The 23,719-nt window shown below is 39.0% G+C and overlaps 1 protein-coding gene across 2 annotated transcripts in view; it reads right to left on the minus strand.

Moving 5' to 3' along the window:
* LOC131103421 (serine/threonine-protein kinase 32C-like) overlaps positions 1-23,719 on the minus strand; it is a 79,099-nt gene that overhangs the window by 2,083 nt on the left and 53,297 nt on the right. For both annotated transcript variants that reach the window (XM_058049712.1, XM_058049703.1), the window contains 8 exons: positions 16,332-16,505; positions 11,438-11,475; positions 8,437-8,526; positions 7,820-7,923; positions 7,601-7,717; positions 4,314-4,439; positions 3,976-4,104; positions 2,275-2,342 (listed from right to left, as the gene is read on the minus strand). In XM_058049712.1, the coding sequence (XP_057905695.1) occupies positions 2,275-2,342; positions 3,976-4,104; positions 4,314-4,439; positions 7,601-7,717; positions 7,820-7,923; positions 8,437-8,526; positions 11,438-11,475; positions 16,332-16,505 (846 nt within the window). The remainder of the gene's footprint in view (positions 1-2,274; positions 2,343-3,975; positions 4,105-4,313; positions 4,440-7,600; positions 7,718-7,819; positions 7,924-8,436; positions 8,527-11,437; positions 11,476-16,331; positions 16,506-23,719) is intronic.

The raw sequence follows: 23,719 nt of genomic DNA on the forward strand, positions 1-23,719 counted from the left end.
CTATAAGTCGCTGCGGAATATAAGTTGTACAAGGCCAAAAATGCATAATTAAGTATGAAAAAACATACATAAGTCGCACTTTAGTATAAGTCGCATTTTTTGCTGGTTTATTTACCGTATTTTCTGGACTATAAGCCGTTCTGGGGTATAAGTCGCACAAGGCCAAAAATGCATATTTAGGTAGAAAAAAAACATACATAAGTCGCACTGGAGTATAAGTCGCAATTTTTGCGGGTTTATTTACCGTATTTTCTGGACTATAAGTCGCTCCGGAGTATAAGTCGCACAAGGCCAAAAATGCATAATTAGGTAAAAAAAAACATACATAAGTCGCACTGGAGTATAAGTCGCATTTTTTGCGGGTTTATTTACCGTATTTTCTGGACTATAAGTCGCTCCGGAATATAAGTTGTACAAGGCCAAAAATGCATAATTAGGTAGAAAAAAACATACATAAGTCGCACTGGAGTATAAGTCGCTTTTTTTGCGAGTTCATTTACCGTAATTTCTGGACTATAAGTGGCTCCGGAGTATAAGTCGCACAAGGCCAAAAATGCATAATTAAGTAGAAAAAAACATACATAAGTCGCACTGGTGTATAAGTCGCATTTTTTGCGAGTTTATTTACCGTATTTTCTGGACTATAAGTCACTCAGGAATATAAGTCGCACAAGGCCAAAAATGCATAATTATGTAAAAAAAAAAAACATACATAAGTCGCACTGGAGTGTAAGTTGCATTTTTTGCGAGTTTATTTACCGTATTTTCTGGACTATAAATCGCTCCGGAATATAAGTTGTACAAGGCCAAAAATGCAGAATTAGGTAGAAAAAAACATACATAAGTCGCACCGTAGTATAAGTCGCATTGTTTGCAGGTGTATTTACCGTATGTTCTGGACTATAAGTCGCTCCGGAATATAAGTCGCACAAGGCCAAAAATGCATAATTAAGTAGAAAAAAACATACATAAGTCGCACTGGAGTATAAGTCACATTTTTTGCGGGTTTATTTACCGTATTTTCTGGACTATAAGTCGCTCCGGAGTATAAGTCGCACAAGGCCAAAAATGCATAATTATGTAAAAAAAAAAACATACATAAGTCGCACTGGAGTATAAGTCGCATTTTATGCGAGTTTATTTACCGTAATTTCTGGACTATAAGTGGCTCCGGAGTATAAGTCGCACAAGGCCAAAAATGCATAATTAGGTAGAAAAAACATACATAAGTCGCACTGGAGTATAAGTCGCATTTTTTGCGAGTTTATTTACCGTATTTTCTGGACTATAAGTCACTCAGGAATATAAGTCGCACAAGGCCAAAAATGCATAATTATGTAAAAAAAAAAAAAACATACATAAGTCGCACTGGAGTATAAGTCGCATTTTTTGCGAGTTTATTTACCATATTTTCTGGACTATAAGTCGCTCCGGAGTATAAGTCGCACAAGGCCAAAAATGCATAATTAAGTAGAAAAAAACATACATAAGTCGCACCGGAGTATAAGTCGCATTGTTTGCAGGGGTATTTACCGTATGTTCTGGACTATAAGTCGCTACCGAATATAAGTTGCACAAGGCCAAAAATGCATAATTAGGTAGAAAAAAACATACATAAGTCGCACTGGAGTATAAGTCGCATTTTTTGCGAGTTTATTTACCGTATTTTCTGGACTATAAGTCGCTCCGGAGTATAAGTCGCACAAGTCCAAAAATGCATAATTAGGTAAAAAAAACATACATAAGTCGCACTGGAGTATAAGTCGCTTTTTTTGCGAGTTTATTTACTGTATTTTCTGGACTATAAGTCGCTCCGGAGTATAAGTTGCACAAGGCCAAACATGCATAATTAAGTAGAAAAAAACATACATAAGTCGCACTGGAGTATAAGTCACATTTTTTGCGAGTTTATTTACCGTATTTTCTGGACTATAAGTCACTCAGGAATATAAGTCGCACAAGGCCAAAAATGCATAATTAAGTAGAAAAAACCATACATAAGTCGCACTGGAGTATAAGTCGCATTTTTTGCGGGTTTATTTACTGTATTTTCTGGACTATAAGTCGCTCTGGAATATAAGTCGCACAAGGCCAAAAATGCATATTTAGGTAGAAAAAAAACAGATAAATAGAACTAAATAATTACAGCATTACGTCATTTCTGTGAAAAATATCTGTCACTGAAAAGAGCTGTGTGACCCACTTTTGGGTTGCGACCCACCAGTTGAGAATCCCCTGAATGAAACGTAACTCTTGGTGAAAGCATGGACTTACTTCTCACGGTTGAAGATCATGAACTCTTGCTGCACCGCTTCAAGGCACTCCTGTAGATAGTCGTTCTCCTGGAAGCAAACAACGTTTTTAAAAATGGCGTCTTCATCATCTCACATGTCAACACCATCATCATCCTCCTCATTAGCGTCAACATGAATCAAAAACCGCGCTCTCTGAGGTCGGGCTCTTGAAATCACGTCATGAATTGTTTGTGAGTCTTCCCCAAATTGGATGTTTTAGCCAAGACCAAAATAGAAGCTGGTAGGCTCTTGAGGCCATGACAACGGCCCAGAAGGCTTTATCATTTAATAACCTTTGTAATAACACAGCGTGAGAACACACACAGACTCCGTGTCTCATAACCCTGCTTGATGGTGGTAGAAACTCTATGCCCACACTGGAGACATGAGACAACCAGACAGGGCTGACGTTCATATCACTGATGCCATGACGACAGCCTGATGGGAAGAGAGGGGAGCTCAAAACACAAAGAGGGGAAATCTGTGATGACGAGCAGGATGACAAATAGGAAAAGCAAAACGTCCTTAAAATAAAGACAGAGGAAATGAGGAAAGCATGTCTTATTCTGGACAAGAATTACGATTAGGCAGAATAAATGTACATCCTTAGGATCCTGGGGATCCTTGGGATTCTTAGGATCCCCAGGATCCTAAGGATCCCAATGAGTCTGGGAGTCTGGGGTCGGGTCACAGGAGGAGAGATCCTGGGATCCTTGGGATCATTGGGATCCTAGGGATCCTGGGGATCCTTAGGATCCTCAGGATCCTTGGGATCCTGGGGATCCTTAGGATCATTGGGATCCTTAGGATCCCCAGGGTCCTAGGGATCCTTAGGATCCTTGGGATTCTTAGGATCCCCAGGATCCTAAGGATCCCAATGAGTCTGGGGTCGGGTCACAGGAGGAGAGATCCTGGGATCCTGGGGATCCTTGGGATCCTGGGGATCCTTGGGATCCTGGGGATCCTTAGGATCCTTGGGATCCTTGGGATCCTGGGGATCCATAGGATCCTTGGGATCCTGGGGATCCTGGGGATCCTTAGGATCCTTGGGATCCTTAGGATCCTTGGGATCATTGGGATCCTTAGGATCCTGGGGAGTCTGGGGTCGGGTCACAGGAGCAGAGATCCTGGGATCCTTGGGATCATTGGGATCCTTGGGATCCTTAGGATCCTTGGGATCATTGGGATCCTTAGGATCCCCAGGGTCCTAGGGATCCTTAGGATCCTTGGGATTCTTAGGATCCTGGGGAGTCTGGGGTCGGGTCACAGGAGCAGAGATCCTGGGATCCTTGGGATCCTGGGGATCCTTAGGATCCTTGGGATCTCCAGGATCCTTGGGATCATTAAGGATCCCAAGGATCCCAGGATCCTGGTGACCGACCCCAGATAAGCGGAAGAGGATGGATGGATGGATAGAAAGAGGAAGTGAGGTGAGACCTAACATATAAATAATAACTCTGGTTGCGGGGAAAACTATAGTTTGAATCTGGGATTGTGGACTTGCACAGACGATATCAAATGTAATCTAAAACAAATGGTTGGCAGTTAAATAATACCTAACACAAATATGTATTTCTTAATTAGGTGTTTATTCAAAGATGCCATTGATCATGGAACCAATCGCACAATTCCAATGAACTGTTAAAACTGTTCAATTCTCGTCAACCGTAACGTTACTCACAGACTGTGAATCCTTGCTGTTGTCCCGAGATCGGTTCTTGGCCAATCTTTTCTTCTTCTTGTGAAGGGGACGTGATTCCAGAATCATCTCCTCCAGCTCAAAGGTGGGGTCGCAGTGGAGGCGACCTTTCTACAGGAGGAGAGGTCCACAAGGAGATCATTTGACTCCTGCATGCCGGGCGTGTGATGAAGACCTCAACCAGGCATGAACGTGTGCAACACCAGCAAAAGGAGGCAATTAGTAATTCTTTACATTATTTATCTACTCCACTCCTGACATCTCCTAGTGCGCACTTTTAATTGTTTTTATGTGTTTGTATCGGAATGTTTGACACTCACATTCGGAACAAAGCCGGCGTCCATCTTCTTTTCGTAAACGGCGTCCCAGTTGATGTCGGCGAGGTAGGGCGAAGTCTGCATGTCAGACAGGCTGGAGAAACGATGCTCTGGGTTGACGGTTAGTAGCTAGTGGGAAGAAACACAAACAAACACATAGTTTGTGTTTTTATACCCAAAGTGTTGTTCCCTAATAAGGATGCCAAGAGTAATTATTATTATTATTATTATTATACAAGAGTACTTATTTCGATGTTACAGACCCTCAAATATCTTGATATATTATTCTTCCCGATACGGTTAGGAGACCTTGGTTCGATTTCCCGCTCGGGCATCTCTGTGTGGAGTTTAATTGGCGACTCCAAATTGAATGTGAGTGTGGATGGCGGCCATCTTGAGGATAAGCGGTACAGAAAAACGGATGGATATTATTCTTCCTTTGAGTGTCAAATTTAAATCTCTTTATTTGATTTGGCTTGAGTAGACCCTGGACCACCGACCAATGGCAACCAAGGAGGTGTGGTCGGGGGAGCAGGTTGCAGAATCTAGGGGCGTCGGCCAAGAGGAGAAAAATGCCAATTGGATTTAAGGAGTTGGATGGATGGATGGATGGATGGATGGATAGACTTCCTTTATTGTCATTGCACAATAACACAGCAGTGAAATTGCCAATTAAATGTTGTTAACTGGCTCCCATATAATAATAATAATAATAATAATAATAATAATAATAATAATAATGGGCGGCACGGTGGTCTAGTGGTTAGCGCGCAGACCTCACAGCTAAGAGACCAGGGTTCAATTCCACCCTCGGGTACTCCGGTTTCCTCCCACATTCCAAAAACATGCTAGGTTAATTGGCGACTCCAAATTGTCCATAGGTATGAATGTGAGTGTGAATGGTTGTTTGTCTATATGTGCCCTGTGTTTGGCTGGCGACCAGTCCAGGGTGTACCCCGCCTCTCGCCCATAGACAGCAGGGATAGGCTCCAGCATCCCCCGCGACCCTCGTGAGGAAAAGCGGTAGAAAATGAATTAATGAATAATAATAATAATAATAATAATAATAATAATAATAATAATAATAATAATAATAATAATAATAACAATAATAATAATAATCATAATAATTATTATTATAATAATTGTAATAATTATAATAATATTGATAATGATAATAATCATTATCAATGAAATGTTGTTGCCTGGCTCCCATATAATAATAAAAATAACAATGACAATGATAATAATAATAACACTAATAATAATACTACTAATACTAATAATAATAATACTACTAATAAAAAAAAAATAATAATAAAAAAAAAAAAAAATAATAATAATAATAATAATAATAATAATAATAATAATAATGTGGAAATAAAAGAAATTGACTATGGTACCCAAATGAGTTTCATTTATTTTTTATTATTATTTTTTTATAATTATTTTCATTCATTTATTTTTTTAATTTATTATTTAAAAGCCCCTGAAATGAGCAGAATTGGGCGCCTTCCTGGGTGTTTATAGTATAATTTAACATACTAATATCCCAAGGAATCCAAAGGATTACAGTAAACTCCACATTTATGATCCAAGAATTTGGACATTTTGTTTTGATTTTGCACAACTTGTGTGCACAATGAACGTTGTGTAGCCTGAATCATAACTGGACTTTTACCATACCTCAAATAACACTAATTGTAGTGTGTATTTTTAACCCCATATTGTTGCACACACCAACAGAGGGCAGTGTTAAACTAATTATCCATTCATTTACTTTGAACTGAAACGTTGGGTGACCTTCTTGAAGATCCCGTTCACCGTGTGACTACAGGGGTAAAACACTTGGGCCGCCATTCTAATACTCCTTCTCTGCTTTTTCACCTCTTGTTTATTTCAGTACAGTGGAGTTGACTCCTGCAGGGCCACCAGATAGGTCTGTCTCGCCTGAGTCCAGACATGGAAATCAATCAGCAGCAGAGCGGAAGAGACCCCGACACTCCATGCGCAACATCCGCCCAGAGACAGTATGCACACATAGAACACCAAATGACTGAATAATATCAGTAAGTATAACTCAACAAGTAAGCGTTGAAAATAATCAATTCCATTTGAGAAAAACTGGCAGCTTTTCACTTGAAAGCACATTTGGGGGTTCGTTAAGAAAATGAATGGCTGCTTTTGATCCAAATAATCAGCAACACACACACCCACACACACACACACACACACACACTGCAGAGTTTCATATGAAAGATTCCAGCCTGCTGTGTTTCCTCTTCTGCCCCGAGGGTCTCCACTCGTCCTTCCTTCAGCTGTAGCCTACCCCCCACCGTTCCCCCACTCCCACCCACCCAGCATCCCTATTTCATGTGGCTTCCATGTTTTTTCACCGCCATATGACCTCTCATGTAACCTTTTTTATTCATGCTGAGCCTTTCGGTGTTGCCGTGACTCAACGTTTGGCTTTTACCAAACTCATTGAAGACCGTAAGGCTGCATACTAATTCAATTAGAACTGCGGCTAAAAAAAAACATTACAAGTTGAAATCAGATTAATCCAGATCACTGCTGATTAATTTAGATTAATCACGATTAGTACAGAGTCATTGTTTATGGTGCTTGTAAAGCTGTGACCTCGATATCAATTAGTACGTGTCAGTTTCTTGATGTGGTACTTTAAGTTGGATGTGGTTTGGAAAATGAAAACTGAATCAAGACCACAAGCCGACCGATGGTTCTGTCTTGGAATGTTGTTACAGTCGTACGTCTGGATACAGTTGGCTCACATCGGAATGGGATACGGGATTGAAGATTCATAGATTAACCAGTTAATCGACAACTGTTTTGGTATTTGATTCACGGTTTTTGGATTAAAAGTCGAATGTCACCCCTCCCAAATGTGAATTTTTGAATTTCCTTAATCATCCTTGAAAGTTTTAGGCAAAACAAAATATTCACACACATCAGGTTCATTGGTTAATCCAAATAAACTGCAGATTAATCGAGCCCTAATTAATATCATTTGTGCAAATGAATGATTTTAAACAAATTATAAAATCTACAAGTCATTACCAGACACGTTTTACCCAATTGAGTACTCAACATGATATAAAACCGGATACAATTCTATTAAGGATCTACAATTTGGATCAAGATCTTGAGGTCATGGATTGGGTCATGGGTCTGGACTGAGCTGTGGAAGTGTGAAAGGTGGGTTCGGTCTCCAACTCCCATATCTTAGGCACTGCTTCAGGAATTGAACATGGGAAAGGTCTCCAACTTACCTTCCTCAATAGAGAAACCAGATCTTTCGGCCAGGCCGGGCTGTACTGGACACTGACAGTACTAAAGAGCTGGATTAAAGACTCCAGCGAGTTACTGGCATGGATGTCATACGGCCTCTGGAGCGATTCAAAAAAATGAAAGAAAAAAATAATATGAAAGATTCATTCATTGATGAGAACGAGTTCAGCCTTTAAAAAAAAAAAAAAAAAAGGACTTACCCATCCCCGCAGAACTTCGAAAACCGTCACCCCTAATGACCACCAGTCTACCTCAAAGGCGTAGCCCATCCCTCCATTCATGAAGGACTGAAAGATCTCTGGAGCTGAGCGGGAACACAAAGAGATTCCATAAAACTCCAAAAAAAAAAATTATGAAATCTGACATTTGCACAATGTGAGTATTTTAATACAGTATTGTTGTTCATAGTTTACGCTAACCACTTAAATACCGTGCAACCCGAAAGATTTTTATACTGTCATAAAATTATGACTTTTTCTCGTTAGATTAAAACATTTTTCTATTAGTAATATTATTTATCTTTGTAAAAAAATTATGAAATCTGACATTTGCACAATGTGAGTATTTTAATACAGTATCGTTGTTCATAGTTTATGTTTTTTAGGACTGTGACCCAAGATTTTTGTCCATTCGCCCAAAATCTTTAGACAACAGGGTCTCCATTTTCAAGAGATGTCTGATTGGGATCTGTGTGGGTTGGTCCAGTTCTTCCTCCCTCGTTTTTTTTTTTTTTTAACCTTTTGTACACAGAGTCATTCCGAAATAGAAAAGGTCATCTCCCAAATGATTCCATAAAGTTGGAAGCACATCATCTCACCCATGTATGGCTTGGTTCCAGCCAAGGCTGTTGCTCGTTCTCCATCTTTTATTATTGTCGCGATGTTGAAGTCTGTCAGATGAGCGTGACCTGAGGGAAGGCAACAATCCGTATTCCGGTTTTTAACAATTCCAAGAAAGGAAAACAAACCAGTGCACAACAAAACGGCTAAATCCCTCATGTGGGATCCTGACTCCAGCGACTTTGTTACGGTTGGAACTCGTGAAGAGTCAGTAGGTTGGGGGTCCAACTCCAATATCTGAGGTCCTCCTGTGGCAACGTTTGTACTGCTGTGATAGAGCCGTGCAGACAAATGCCCAGTGGAATATTTTGAAATGGGCCGCTTTGATATTTTTTTGAAGCAATGCCAAGAAGTTGTACACATTTCTCGAAAAAAAAACTGCATATACTGTAGGTGACATTTAGGTGAAAAAGTGTACTATTGGTATAAACTTCCATTGCTGCTCTTTTTTCCCCCATTTCTGCTCGTTTTTTTTTATTTCAACCTAATTTTTGTAAATTTGGAAATGTAAAATTATGACTTTATTTCCATATTTTGACTTTATTCACATGATATCTATAATATTACAACTTTTGACACATTTAGGCATGGTTTAAAATGTGTATTTTTAGTAATTACTTTTGTTTTGTTTCTTTAACATTTCAACTCTATTCTAATAAAATGCCATTTTTCCACTTCTGATGGAGATTTTTTATTTTTTTTTTCAACTGTGTTCTTGTAAATTCTCTTCTTGTAATTATGATTTTATTGCCACGGTAATTTGGCTTTATTTTTTATTGCATTATAATTTTTTATTTTACAAAAATAACCACTTGATTCATTATTTTGTCTGTTTAATCATGAAAATGATTAATGATGTCATCAGGCGAGAGGCGGGGTACACCCTTGTACACCCTGAGTGTGAATAGTACACCATTCACACTCATTCACACACATGCACGGGGAGAACATGCAAACTCCACACAGAGATGCCTGAGGGTGGAATTGAATTCGGGTCTCCTAGCTACGTGGCATGCACGCTAACCACTTAAATACCGTGCAGCCCCAAAGATTTTTTTACTTTCGTAAAATTACGACTTTTTCCTCATTAGATTAAACTAATTACTAATTAATTAATTAGTATAGAACATGCAAACTCCACACAGAGATGCCTGAGGGTGGAATTGAATTCGGGTCTCCTAGCTGTGTGGCATGCACGCTAACCACTTAAATACCGTGCAGCCCCAAATATTTTTTTACTTTCATAAAGTTACGACTTTTTCCTCATTAAACTAATTACTAATTAATTAATTAGTATAGAACATGCAAACTCCACACAGAGATGCCTGAGGGTGGAATTGAATTCGGGTCTCCTAGCTGTGTGGCATGCATGCTAACCACTTAAATACCGTGCAGCCCCAAAGATTTTTTTACTTTCATAAAATTACGACTTTTTCCTCATTAAACTAATTACTAATTAATTAATTAGTATAGAACATGCAAACTCCACGCAGAGATGCCTGAGGGTGGAATTGAATTCGGGTCTCCTAGCTGCGTGGCATGCACGCTAACCACTTAAATACCGTGCAGCCCCAAATATTTTTTTACTTTCATAAAGTTACGACTTTTTCCTCATTAAACTAATTACTAATTAATTAATTAGTATAGAACATGCAAACTCCACACAGAGATGCCTGAGGGTGGAATTGAATTCGGGTCTCCTAGCTACGTGGCATGCACGCTAACCACTTTAATACCGTGAAGCCCCAAAGATTTTTTTACTTTCATAAAATTACGACTTTTTCCTCATTAAACTAATTACTAATTAATTAATTAGTATAGAACATGCAAACTCCACACAGAGATGCCTGAGGGTGGAATTGAAATCGGGTCTCCTAGCTACGTGGCATGCACGCTAACCACTTAAATACCGTGCAGCCCCAAAGATTTTTTTACTTTCATAAAGTTACGACTTTTTCCTCATTAGATTAAAGTAATTACTAATTAATTAATTAGAATAGAACATGCAAACTCCACACAGAGATGCTTGAGGGTGGAATAGAAGTCGGGTCTCCTAGCTGCGTGGCATGCACGCTAACCACTTAAATACCGTGCAGCCCCAAATATTTTTTTACTTTCATAAAGTTACGACTTTTTCCTCATTAAACTAATTACTAATTAATTAATTAGTATAGAACATGCAAACTGCACACAGAGATGCCTGACGGTGGAATTGAAGTCAGGTCTCCTAGCTGCGTGGCATGCACGCTAACCACTTAAATACCGTGCAGCCCCAAAGATTTTTTTACTTTCGTAAAATTACGACTTTTTCCTCATTAAACTAATTACTAATTAATTAATTAGTATAGAACATGCAAACTCCACACAGAGATGCCTGAGGGTGGAATTGAAATCGGGTCTCCTAGCTGTGTGGCATGCACGCTAACCACTTAAATACCGTGCAGCCCGAAAGATTTTTTTTACTTTCATAAAATTACGACTTTTTCCTCATTAGATTAAACTAATTACTAATTAATTAATTAGTATAGAACATGCAAACTCCACACAGAGATGCCTGAGTGTGGAATTGAATTTGGGTCTCCTAGCTACGTGGCATGCACGCTAACCACTTAAATACCGTGCAGCCCGAAAGTCATAAAATTACAACTTTTTCTCGTTAGATTAAAACATTTATCTATTAGTAATATTACTTTATTTTTACTTAATTACTTAATTACTGCTGATTTTTCAATTTTTGCTGTTTGTGTTTATTATTTTTCTTGTTAAATAATATATTTTTAAAAATAAAAACACCCGTTGCACCCCTGTTTTAGATGGGAAATCCAACTTTCTGGTCTTGTTTGGAACATTGCCACATTTATAAAAAAAATTTTACAAAACGGGTGTGGTCACTGCAACATACAGTACATATCCTAGTAGAACAATTTATGAAGATCACAATGTGAGCATTATGAAAGCAAAACCAGTTGGTATCCTTACCTTGCTCGTCCAAAAGAATATTGTCCGGTTTGACGTCTCTACAACAGACAAATACCAAATACATTACAAAATATTCATACAGTAAACAATGTAAGCTCAATACCATGTTGGAAAAGTAGAAATTATTGTAATAACACACTGTTCTAAACATTGGAAATATAAGGAATATAAGGGTATAAGGAAGCCATAGATTACATGTATAAAGCATTTCGTACACTTTGAGGTTTGAAATTTTTCTCAAGTCTCCAGCAGGTCGAGGTTATACACACGGATCCGCCATATGCAGTACTTACACCCACACGACTACTTCGCCTCAACGAGTCTCACCTCCAGGCGCTTTTTGGAGCCATCAACAAGTGGCCAGATGTTTGACCACCGGGCAGAACTTGTAGTTGGTTATAAATTCCCGGTACGGATCAGGTCTTTCAGGCATAGCCCACAAACGTTCAATGCGGTTGAGGTCAGGGTTCTAGTAGCTTCATGCTAATCTGTTTTAACCGTTCCAGATCCGGTTTTAATGTGGTTTTGGGATCTCTGTCCGTTTCAGCCGCCTATTGAATGATTTGTGGTTCACGTTGAAGAATTCGGAGTTACTCTAGTTAGTCATGAGTCCGTCCAGTTTGTAAAACCGGCAGGAAAAACAGCCCCTGATCGTGATCCTACCATCGCCAACTTGACAGTTGCTACATTGTTGTAAGGTTTGAAATCCTTGACCTCAAATACAGTATTTTACGGACTATAAGCCGCACTTTCTTTCATGGTTTGACTGTTATTACATGGTTACAACATGTGTATAAAACAATGTTGGAGGTTTTTCGATTTTTCTTTAGGGGGCTTCATAGGTGAATCCCAATGATCCAATCCAATCCACTTTATTTATATCACACATTTTATAAACAGAGTTTCCAAAGTGCTGCACAGACTAAAAATAAAATACAATAAATAAAAGGTACAAATTGAATTTAATCCAAAACTAAAAGATCATTTAAGAAATAAGACCCTCGTGAGGAAAAAGCGGTAGAAAATGAATGAATGAATGAATAGTAAAATAGATATTAAAATATTAATAAAATATAAATATAAATATAAATAAAAAAATGAAAAAAATGAAAAAAATAAAAAATAAAAAAATAAAAAAATAAAAAAATAAAAAAATAAAAAAATACAAAAATAAAAAAATACAAAAATACAAAAATAAAATAATAAAATAAAATATTAAAAACAAGAAGCAAAGCAATAAAAGTATAAAAAAAAAACCAATTAAAATAAAAAAGAAAGAACTAAAAGTCACAGGACCATACGACTAACTCCGAGTTAAAAGCCAGAGAATAAAAGTGGCTTTTAAGACGAGACTTAAAGCTTTCAATGTTGGGGGCCTTTTTTTTTTTTACTTGGGAGGGGACAGAGTTCCATAGTTTGGGGGCCAACCACAGATAAGGCTCGATCTCCCCTGGTCTTAAGTCTCGTCTTGGGCACCACAAGTTGGAGCTGGCCCTCGGACCTCAGTGACCGTGCTGGAGAGTAAATTTGGATGAAGTCCGAGATGCATTTGGGGGCCAGTTCATTCAACGCCTTAAAAACAAACAATAAAATCCTAAAATCAATCCGAAAGCCAACAGGCAACGTGCATTTTTGGTGGGAAAACGGCCAGAACCAACAGAAAAAAAAAAGGTGTGTTCTTGGCTCAAACAGGGATTTGGGTTAGGGTTGGGGAAAACCCAAAAAAGGTCATTTTTCCTTGTGTAAATTATAGAAAATACTACATTCTAAATTACGTACCCTCTGAATAACTGAAAAATAATTGAGCATGTAACGCGCATAATCATTCCACCCTGGAAAAGAATGCACCCAAACTACTTTTAAGCCCATAATGAGTTTATATAAACTTCTGACTATGTGCAAATAAAGAAAAACCCTGACGGGGTTTTTTGAAGGCCTATGCGGCATATATGTGAACAAAATGTTGCTGCGATACGTTAATAAATGTGACCGTGAAAAATGTTCGGTAGGAATGTCTCATTCATTCCGCTCAACAGTAAGAATCACACGATGCACGAGACCATCCCCTGTAGGTTTACCACATGCTTAGTACTTAGTACACAGGTGATTAACAGAAATGGCGATGCAAGGCTAAGCTAATATTTTCTAGTCTGCCACTAGAAAAGAAAAGAGAGGCGCTGCAACGAGGCGAATGAGGGAAAAAAAAAACGGTTCCATTCATGTATGCTTTTTGCTTAATGAACAGAATCCCGTGAACGCTTCACATCGTTTGCAGTATTTTAGTATTTCAAGTTGGGCTAAGACAAGATGTCGATGTCGAAACAATCGCACAAAAGGACTCAGCCTTTTTCTTACCTCGCTAATAGAACTAATTTTACCTCCTTGGGCATAGTGGCGGCAGCTGACTGTTGCTAGGAGACCGGAGACCTTCAGCGAGTGCAACAAAATCATTGTATGCTTTTGCCCTGTCAAAAACTTGCAGGGTGGAACAGAATCGTGGCACGGAGGGCGGCCGTGGTTTGGATTATGGCTCCGAGAGGAGGCAGAAGTGTGACAAAAACAGGGAAGACGATGCCAAAAAAAAAAAAGTAAAGTGCTTTTATTGCTTTTCTATTGGCAGGGTACGCACAGTCTTTGCCAGCTACATCCATCATAAGTACTCCAATACGGTGCGGAATCAAGTAACAAAAGCGTATATCGCATTTAGACGTCATTTGGCTGCACGCTGATATTTGAAGGAAGAACTGTAGCCCAATTGAGTGTTTTTTGGATAAGGTTCAAACTCTTTTTCTGCCTCCCGTGGTTCTAAATCTGTGGTCTGCAGGGACCCGGCTCTTTCACTGGCTGGCAATTAGTGGTGAGCTCAGCACATTCGAACAAAGGCTGCAGGCGGCGTTCCCGCCGTGGATGGAGATGACAAATGGTTAACCGTTCGAGGAACACATATGAGGCCCATCCGTGGGTATTTGGAGGAACACAAATACCGTACCAGTATTAGATAAGCATTACGCCATCGTATTGCAGTAATCTGTTCACAATACTAATGTCATTCAACTGTTTTTTTTTTTATCTAATTCATCAGTTTTCACATGAATTAATCGGAATTAATCACTATTTGTCACTTTGTGTGAAATATACCCATTTTTGCTGTGTTTTATGCACCGAAAAATAAATGACCGAACACAATTATCGTATTATAAAAAAAATGCATATATAATTATGCATTTTTGGCCTTGTGCGACTTATACTCCGGAGCGACTTATAGTCCAGAAAATACATATTTTTTTTCATAGGTTGGCTGTTCCTGCGACTTATACTCCAGAGCGAATTATAAATGAAAAAAGTGTTTATGTTACATAAACACTGGACACCTTTTCTGTTCATGTTTATTTTTTGTGTAGCTGAATAAGCATTAGCATTATTGTTAGCAAATCTTACACCTATTCAGCCTGTTGTCTATTCTTTTATTGTTATGTTTTTTGTATGTTTTTTCGACCTAATTATGCATTTTTGGCCTTGTAGCGACTTATACTCCGGAGCGACTTATAGTCCAGAAAATACGGTTTATAAGTCGCACTTTTTTTCATAGGTTGGCTGTTCCTGCGACTTATACTCCAGAGCGACTTATAGTCCAGAAAATACGGTATATATATTCGTACTTTTTTTTCGTAGGTTGGCTGTTCCTGCCACTTATACTCCAGAGTGACTTATAAATGGAAAAAGTGTTTATGTTACATAAACACTAGACACCTTTTCTGTTCATGTTTATTTTTTGTGTAGCTGAATAAGCATTGTGTTAGCATATCTTACACCTATTCAGCCTGTTCTCTATTCTTTTATTGTTATGTTTTTTGTATGTTTTTTCGACCTAATTATGCATTTTTGGCCTTGTGCGACTTATACTCCGGAGCGACTTATAGTCCAGAAAATACGGTATATACCGTATTTTCTGGACTATAAGTCGCACTTTTTTTCATAGGTTGGCTGTTCCTGCGACTTATACTCCAGAGCGACTTATAGTCCAGAAAATACGGTATATATATTGAAAATATGAACAGCTCAAAATGAACTCAAAAGTTTAAATCAAACTAAAAGATACTATCCATGTGTGAAAATGTACAGTATTTTCCTTAACGCTATTCTTTTTCATTGAAGCAGAAGCTCACTTTAATGGCGTTATTATGAGCCATGAAGTGTTAGCTTCAAAGACACCAAGTGGAATTCACATTTTGAGTATAGATTTCCTGGGAATTCCAAGCATAGTTCAATGGATTTCTGCAGTAAGAGTTACGTGATTATTAGATATATTGGTATCCGATGCAAAAATCTACTTATATACAAAAATGTATAGTATAAAAATACTACTGATATAAGACTCTTCCAAAGTTTTCCTCAAATAATATTAAGATAACAAACATACATGCCGAAATGCATTAGTGCCACCCTGGTGGCGTTATCGCTTGACAGTTCCAACGGAAAAAAAAAAAAAAATCCCAATCTTAGGTTACCGAGATAGCGCGCTTATAAATGTCCCATTTCACTCATCTGTCCGTCACCTCTGTTCTCCACCTCCATTGGTAGCTCGAAGCCGGGATTTACTTGAACCCCGTGCCCGCCCGCCCCGCACCCCCAGCAGTTATTTTGAGCGTTATCGCTCTTTTTAATTCCGCTGACATTCCGTGCGCTCCCGTCGACACATTGTTCCTGGCCGCTATCTGCGGGGATGCAGCTTTGGCGTTGAGCTAGCTCGTGAACAAAGAGCGGAGTCACGAATTACGCTGAATATCGAGCTTACGGCTGTGTTCCGACGGTCCCCAAAGAGTCCAAAAATCTAGTCCTTGTGGATGTCATGTAAGAATGTGCAAAGGACATGAAAATAAAGTTAAATGTTTACCGATGGATGATGTGCTGACTCTGCAGGTAGTCCAACGCCAGCGTCATCTCACAGACGTAAAGTTTGACCGCATCCTCGCTGAACTGGACGCTCTGCTGCAGGTGGTAACGAAGGTCTCCTCCGAGCAGGAGATCCACCACCATGAACATGTCCTCCTCGTCCTGGAACGAGTACCTGGCGGGTATCGGGTTGCAAATTTGCGGTGAGGACACAGATTGGTTTTCAGAAGAAACACACACAAGCAGTAAAGACATATACATACATCATGCATTTAAATGGAAGAAAGCATGCATTACTGTGTGCAGAACCCACAAGCACCTTTCCATGAACCCACAACACAAAACATTCAATACAAAGTGTATTAAAACATGTAAGAATATGATAACATTTGTGGCATGCATACTACTTCAGAAAAGTAGATTAACATTCAGATTCATTATTGTGGTAAAAACACGACTGACGGTATTTCAGTAAATGCAAAAAAAAAAATTGTGGTAGTGAAAGGAAAGCCGGAATTCAGTCTTTCCTTGCTTTGAAAGCTGCTTTTGGTCTGCAGTTGACACTTTTGTCAATCAGGCTTACTTAAGCGTACACATTCAATTAAAACACAGGCTCTCAGCGGGGATTTAAAACGCCTCCTTTCACTATTTCTGCTCCATAAACTGACCCATCCATGCAGCGTATGGGGGAGGAAACTGTATGCCGGGGGGGTCTCAAACATGCGGCCCACGGGCCAAATGTGGCCCGCCGGACACAAGTTTGAGGCCCCCGGCCTTGATATGAAAGTTTAATGTTTTGATATGGATGCTGTATGATATCATGTACCCAGAAAAAAAATATTACGTTTGATTAATGTTCATGTTAAAGGTTAAATAACTGTTAATAGTTATCCTCCCTATCCGTGTGGAAGTGGTAAGTTTTTGGCTATTTAAGTTGAAAGGAAATAAGTTGGAGGCTACCGTTTAGGTCGCTAGCTGTCTAGTTTGCGAGTTAGCATGTGTCTCAAGACCCTGCAGTTGCGCAATATGTTGTAAATAAAAAGAGTATAAATGTGACTAGGGAGGATAACTATTAACAGTTATTTAACCTTTAACATGAACATGAATCAAACGTAATAATTTTTTCTGGGTACATGATACCATACAGCAGGGGTCTCAAATGCGCGGCCCGCAGGCCAAATGTGGCACGCAGGACACTAGTTTGAGGCCCCCGCCTTGATATGAAAGTTTAATGTTAAAGTTTGATATGGATGCTGTATGGTATCATGTACCCAGAAAAAATTATTACGTTTGATTCATGTTCATGTTAAAGGTTAAATAACTGTTAATAGTTATCCTCCCTATCCGTGTGGAAGTGGTAAGTTTTTGGCTATTTAAGTTGAAAGGAAATAACTTGAAGGCTACCGTTTAGGTCGCTAGCTCTCTAGTTTGCGAGTTAGCATGTGTCTCAAGAATCTGCGGTTGCGCAATATGTTGTAAATAAAAAGAGTATAAATGTGACTATAGTCGTGTTTTGTCATGTCTACAGGGCTCTAATAATGCTTTGTTCATTTTAATATGAAAAAAATCATTTGTCTACCCACCAACTATATGTGGTTTCTTAAGTTTTTATTATTTGCCGTTTTATTATTATTATTATATTTATTTATTACTGATTGATTTTCTTTATTCTTGATTTGTTTATTTATTTTTCATCTTATTTTGTGTAGAAAAATAAAAAGTAAGATATTTGAGAACAGTGGAATGTTTTATCAGAGCTTTTATTGTAGAAAATCGGAAGTTTATTCATTTTTCTGTTTTTAATAAATGCGGGTTTTTTTTTTAAACCTGATGCGGCCCAGTCTCACCCAGACCCTAGCTCCAGTGGCCCCCCAGGTAAATTGAGTTTGAGACCCCTGCTGTATGCTATGTACTGTATATACACACACATTAACTGTGATTAATTAATTAGTCTTATTTAGAATGGTTTATTTTTTAATCTAATTTTTAATCTCCAAATTTATACTTCCTGTATGCAAGAATGAGAATCAAATCAAATCTATCAAATCACTAATGCGATTTTATGTATAATTAGACGCTTAGATAACAAAAATATGACATTAGCCATGTTGGAGTTTTTCTCTTTCCGAATGACCTTTCCGAAAGCAATGGTATCCATGGAAAGGAATATTCCAATGGCGTGTCTACATGCGCCGCTATAATCAACCGAATGGAATTGGAATATTTGGGTCCATGAAAACGTGGCTACTTAAAAGCAAGGATAAGAGTTGACCGAATGCCTGACAGCGGCCTGTTGTCTTCAAAAAAAAAAAAAAACAATTTGAAAGGTCAGAACAGGACAGGGTTGCTCCAGTCCCGGCAACAACGAGAGGAAGGTTATCAGGAAGGAACGCTGAAATAATCGGGCCACGGTGACAAATGAGCGCGGGGAGGCAGCGAGGACGGAAACTAGGAGACCAGTTTTGAAGAATTTGCAATCCCGTTGGCTGTGTTACGTCTGCAAAGTTTTTGGTGGCCTATATAAAGTTCATGATTGGCTAGCTTGGAAGTGTTTCTGCGTCTTGCAGGTACCTGAGAGAATTTCTCCGGCAACTGCGTGATGGAGCATCGTCCCTGGTCCCGGTGCCTGAAGACATGCCACCAACCTTCAATGTCCTGCTTTTACAAGGACTATGATCTGTCCTACAAATGGTTCTTTTAAAAGGAGCAGGAACAGTTTCATCTAAGTTAGGGGTGGGCAAACTTTTTGACTCGCGGGCCGCATTGATATGACAAAATTTACGGGGGGGGGGGGGGGGGCAGACTATATATTTTACACGTAACAGTCCACCTGGTATTATTGTATCTGTAAAATTGTCATGCAATCTGCTATTATTATTTATTATTTTATATTTAAATTTAAATATTTTAAAAATAATAAAATATTATAATAATTACAATAAAATTAAAATAATAATTATTATATTATTATTATGTAAAATGTGCAAATATAACAATAATATTATATATAATTAATATAATAATTAGCATTAATATCATAATTATAATAATCATAATAGTTCTAATAATAATTATAATAATCTAATAATAATAATAATTATTATTATTATGTGCTTGTGTCCCTTTTTTCAGGAGCACTTTGTAAACAACAGACCATGTCAAAAAACGAAATTGATAAAACCATCAAAAGGTTGGCTCAGGCCATGATGCCAGGTTGTATGTTGAGTTTAAATGAAATACTTTGGAAAGATTGGGCGGGCCGTATTCAAACACTTGGCGGGCCGTATGTGGCCCCCGGGCCGTAGTTTGCCCACCCCTGATCTAAGTCAAGGGGGTCCAAAGTCCATGAGTCTATGAGACACTCGTCACCTTTGAGGCAAATGATTTAAGACTAACACGGGGCTTGTTATGAATGCTGAGTTGAGAGAGTCGAGGCTAATTTGTTCCACAATCTCCAAAGGCCGCGTTTCACCCAAGCCTGAAATCAATATTCCTAATGGAGGCTGAGCAGGACGCGGCACATCCATCCATCCATCCATCCATCCACCCTGCGCTCTTCTCTTCAATTCCATTCTGATGAACAACAAGAGGGGATCAAACGAGAAAACATCCTCGGCTTCTTTACACGTTTCAGTTAAAAATGATCTTCCGGGACTTCCGCTAACGCTTTTTTTACCCTTGTTGCTCCATGAATGTTTTAACAAAGCAAAGGCTGCATCCATTTGCCGGCAGTTCCACGGGGAGAACCGGTGATTGAATGATCTGCTCTCATGCTAATGGCAAAAGCTTGTATTCATAATGAGCAATCGTGCGCTGCAGATCACAAACAAACCGTTCGTTCTCGTACAAGCTGGAGAGGAAAAGGTGACCCTTGAACAACGAGGTTTGAAACACACGAGTTAAAGCCTCCACGTACGTCCCGAGTCCTTGAACGCATTGGATGTGTGCAGTGCATCACATTCATGGTCTTCACCCCCTTCAGGGTAATCCCTTCAATGTTACCTCGACTCCTACACATCATCGGGAAGTCGTGAGGGAATGGCCACGATAATTAAGTCAGTGTTGCAAACTTGAATTGGCTGAAGGCAGCCTCTACCGAGCTGACAGCGTGCACGCCGCCGCCTCGCTAGCAATTTGCGCTACGGCTACAGATGGACCAATCAAAAACCCCGCAGATTTCAAGATGTCTCAAGTAAAGTCGGTCTGATCTGTACTGGATGTGTTTGGCGGAAGGATGGACAAAAAGCTGACGAATTCCATGTTGTTTGGATTAGACCTGCAACAACTGAACGATTAATCCATGATTAATCATTCATTCATTCATTCATTTTCTACCGCTTTTTCCTCACGAGGGTCGCGGCGGGTGCTGGAGCCTATCCCAGCTGTCTTCGGGCGAGAGGCGGGGTACACCCTGGACTGGTCGCCAGCCAATCACAGGGCAAATATAGACAAACAACCATTCACACTCGCATTCATACCTATGGACAATTTGGAGTGGCTAATTAACCTAGCATGTTTTTGGAATGTGGGAGGAAACCGGAGTACCCGGAGAAAACCCACGCATGCACGGGGAGAACATGCAAACTCCACACAGAGATGGCCGAGGGCGGGGACCGAACCCTGGTCTCCTAGCTGTGAGGTCTGCGCACTAACCACCAGACCGCCGTGCCCCATGATTAATCAATTGTCCAATTAATTGACAATGATTTTGTCATTCAGTTAATCTTTAAAAATGTCAATAATGTCTGATTTCACACTCTCAAATGTGAATATTTGTTAAATATCCTTAGCATAAATATTGTTCACACACATCAGCGTTGACTACTGCGCAGGCATGTGGCTCCCAACTAAAAAATGCCATTTGAGCCGGTGATGTAACGTTTGCATCATACAGCATGGTAGCTTTGATTTAATATGGCTTTTGAAGAACAAACACTTGAAGAACTACGGTGAGTTTTCACTATGTGTGTGACAGAAGGCTAAGCAAACAACGCAAAAAATTAACTCATCGAGATTAACTAAATCAGGGATTCTCAAGTGGTGGGTTATTACCCAAAAGTGGGTCGCAAAGCTGTTTTCAGTGGGTAGTGGGTCTTTATCTGTGGAAAAAAAATGAATACCGTATTTTCCGGATTCATAATTCATCACTTTTCACATGAATTAATCGTAATTAATCACCATTTGTCACTATGTGTGAAATATACCAATTTTTGCTGTGTTTTATGAACAGAAAGATAAATGACAAAACACAATTACCGTATTTTCCGGACTATAAGTCGCACTTTTTTTCATAGGTTGGCTGTTCCTGCGGCTTATACTCCGGAGTAACTTATCAACAAATTTTTTGTGTAGCTGAATAAGCATTGTGATAGCATATCTTACACCTATTCAGCCTGTTCTCTATTCTTTTATTATTGTTAGAACTTGCCTTCCAAGAGCACGTAATGTCGGTTTTGGTCAAGTAGTTTGGAAAATAAACTACCCGCAAAAAATGCGACTCGTGTATATTTTTTTTCTACCTAATTATGCATTTTTTTGCCTTGTGCGACTTATACTCCGGAGCGACTTATAGTCCAGAAAATACGGTAATAATGTAATGACCGGATGTCTGTGCTTGAGCAGGAGGGGATAGACAATAAATAAAAATAAATAAATAAAAATTATTAAAAATAAATAAAATAATAAAATAATAAAATAATAAAATAATAAAATAATAAAATAATAAAATAATAAAATAATAAAATAATAAAATAATAAAATATAAATATATAATATAAAAAATAAAAATAAAAATAAAAATAAAAATTAAAAAATAAAAATAAAAATAAAAATAAAAATAAAAATAAAAATAAAAATAAAAATAAAAATAAAAATAAAAATAAAATAAAAATAAAATAAAAAATAATAATAATAAAAAATAAAATGTATTGTGGAAAGCAGGAAGTGAACAAATGTAACAGTTGCTGATTGTAAAAGTACCAGATGGAGGGGTAGGATTTAATAAGCTTTGCTTCTTCCTACTCCTTTCGGACATGTGGAACTGGACACTGATTATGGGATGCACTCAATTGTAATCTGATGCATGTTCAAATGAAATAAAACCATTACCATTGCCAACCACTACCGGATCTAAAATATTTCCCTAGGACTGTCTTTAATAACCACCCTCTCTCCACTTCTCCCTTGCTAGCGTCTAAATGGTTCCTTCCAGTGACAGCTGTTTGGTGTGTTCCTGTCTTCATGCGACTACAGCTGACTGTGCCTTTGGATCCCTCCTGGCACGGAATCAAGAAAAGCACTTCAATGAAGGTTTATCAAAGCCGGTGGTTCTCACGTATGTGCTTATGAGAACAGAAGAGATTCCCAATTCCCCGGCGGCTCCATTGCAGGCCCATTAACGATTACCGGCCGGCCCAACTGCCGAGCAACAGAAATGACAACACTTAAGGGATTAAAAAAAAGAAGAAATGCGGAAAGTGTCAGATGTGTACGGCTTTCTTATTCACGCTTGGCGAATTCATGAAGTTTCCATCCATTATAACATAAAAGAGACGGCGGTCTCCTGTCTTATTACCGAACCTGCACGTGTGTGACGGTGCCGAGTCGTAACGACCTGAAGCAGAAATCAGAAACAACGCAGACTTGACAGCATTGTCGTTCATAAATCCTCTTAATAACGTCTGGTGAATCTTACAAATGGCGGCACGGTGGTCTAGGGGTTCGCGCACAGACCTCACAGCTCGGAGACCAGGGTTCAATTCCACCCTCGGGCATCTCTGTGTGGAGTTTGCATGTTCTCCCCGTGCATGCGTGGGTTTTCTCCGGGTACTCCGGTTTCCTCCCACATTCCAAAAACATGCTAGGTTAATTGGCGACTCCAAATTGTCCATAGGTATGAATGTGAGTGTGAATGGTTGTTTGTCTATGTGTGCCCTGTGATTGGCTGGCGACCAGTCCAGGGTGTACCCCGCCTTACGCCCGAAGACAGCTGGGATAGGCTCCAGCACCCCCCGCGACCCTCGTGAGGAAAAAGCGGTAGAAAATGAATGAATGAATGAAATCTTACAAATAAAACGCTAATTTAACAGTTCGGAGTCGTTCATTAAAATGGAGTAACAGCTGTTTCGATTCCGATTTTGTACCCGGCACTGACGCTCCTGTCTACTGCATCTCTTACTAAGATGCTTTGTTCGTCATGAACATTTGACGGCTCCCCAGATGAGGAACGACGGTGGTTCATGTTTGTTCAAGGTGCTATCCTTTTTCTCGGCGCCAACTTTTTGTTCACCCAAAAAAAAACAGTAACGGTTTCAGGAACAGATTGCACAAAAAATACGTAGCAAACCATCATGCCTGATGTGTGAGAGACAAAATATTCCGACTGTGGTC

This window comes from Doryrhamphus excisus, chromosome 2, assembly GCF_030265055.1.
Source record: "Doryrhamphus excisus isolate RoL2022-K1 chromosome 2, RoL_Dexc_1.0, whole genome shotgun sequence".
In the NCBI taxonomy this organism is placed as follows: Eukaryota; Metazoa; Chordata; class Actinopteri; order Syngnathiformes; family Syngnathidae; genus Doryrhamphus; species Doryrhamphus excisus.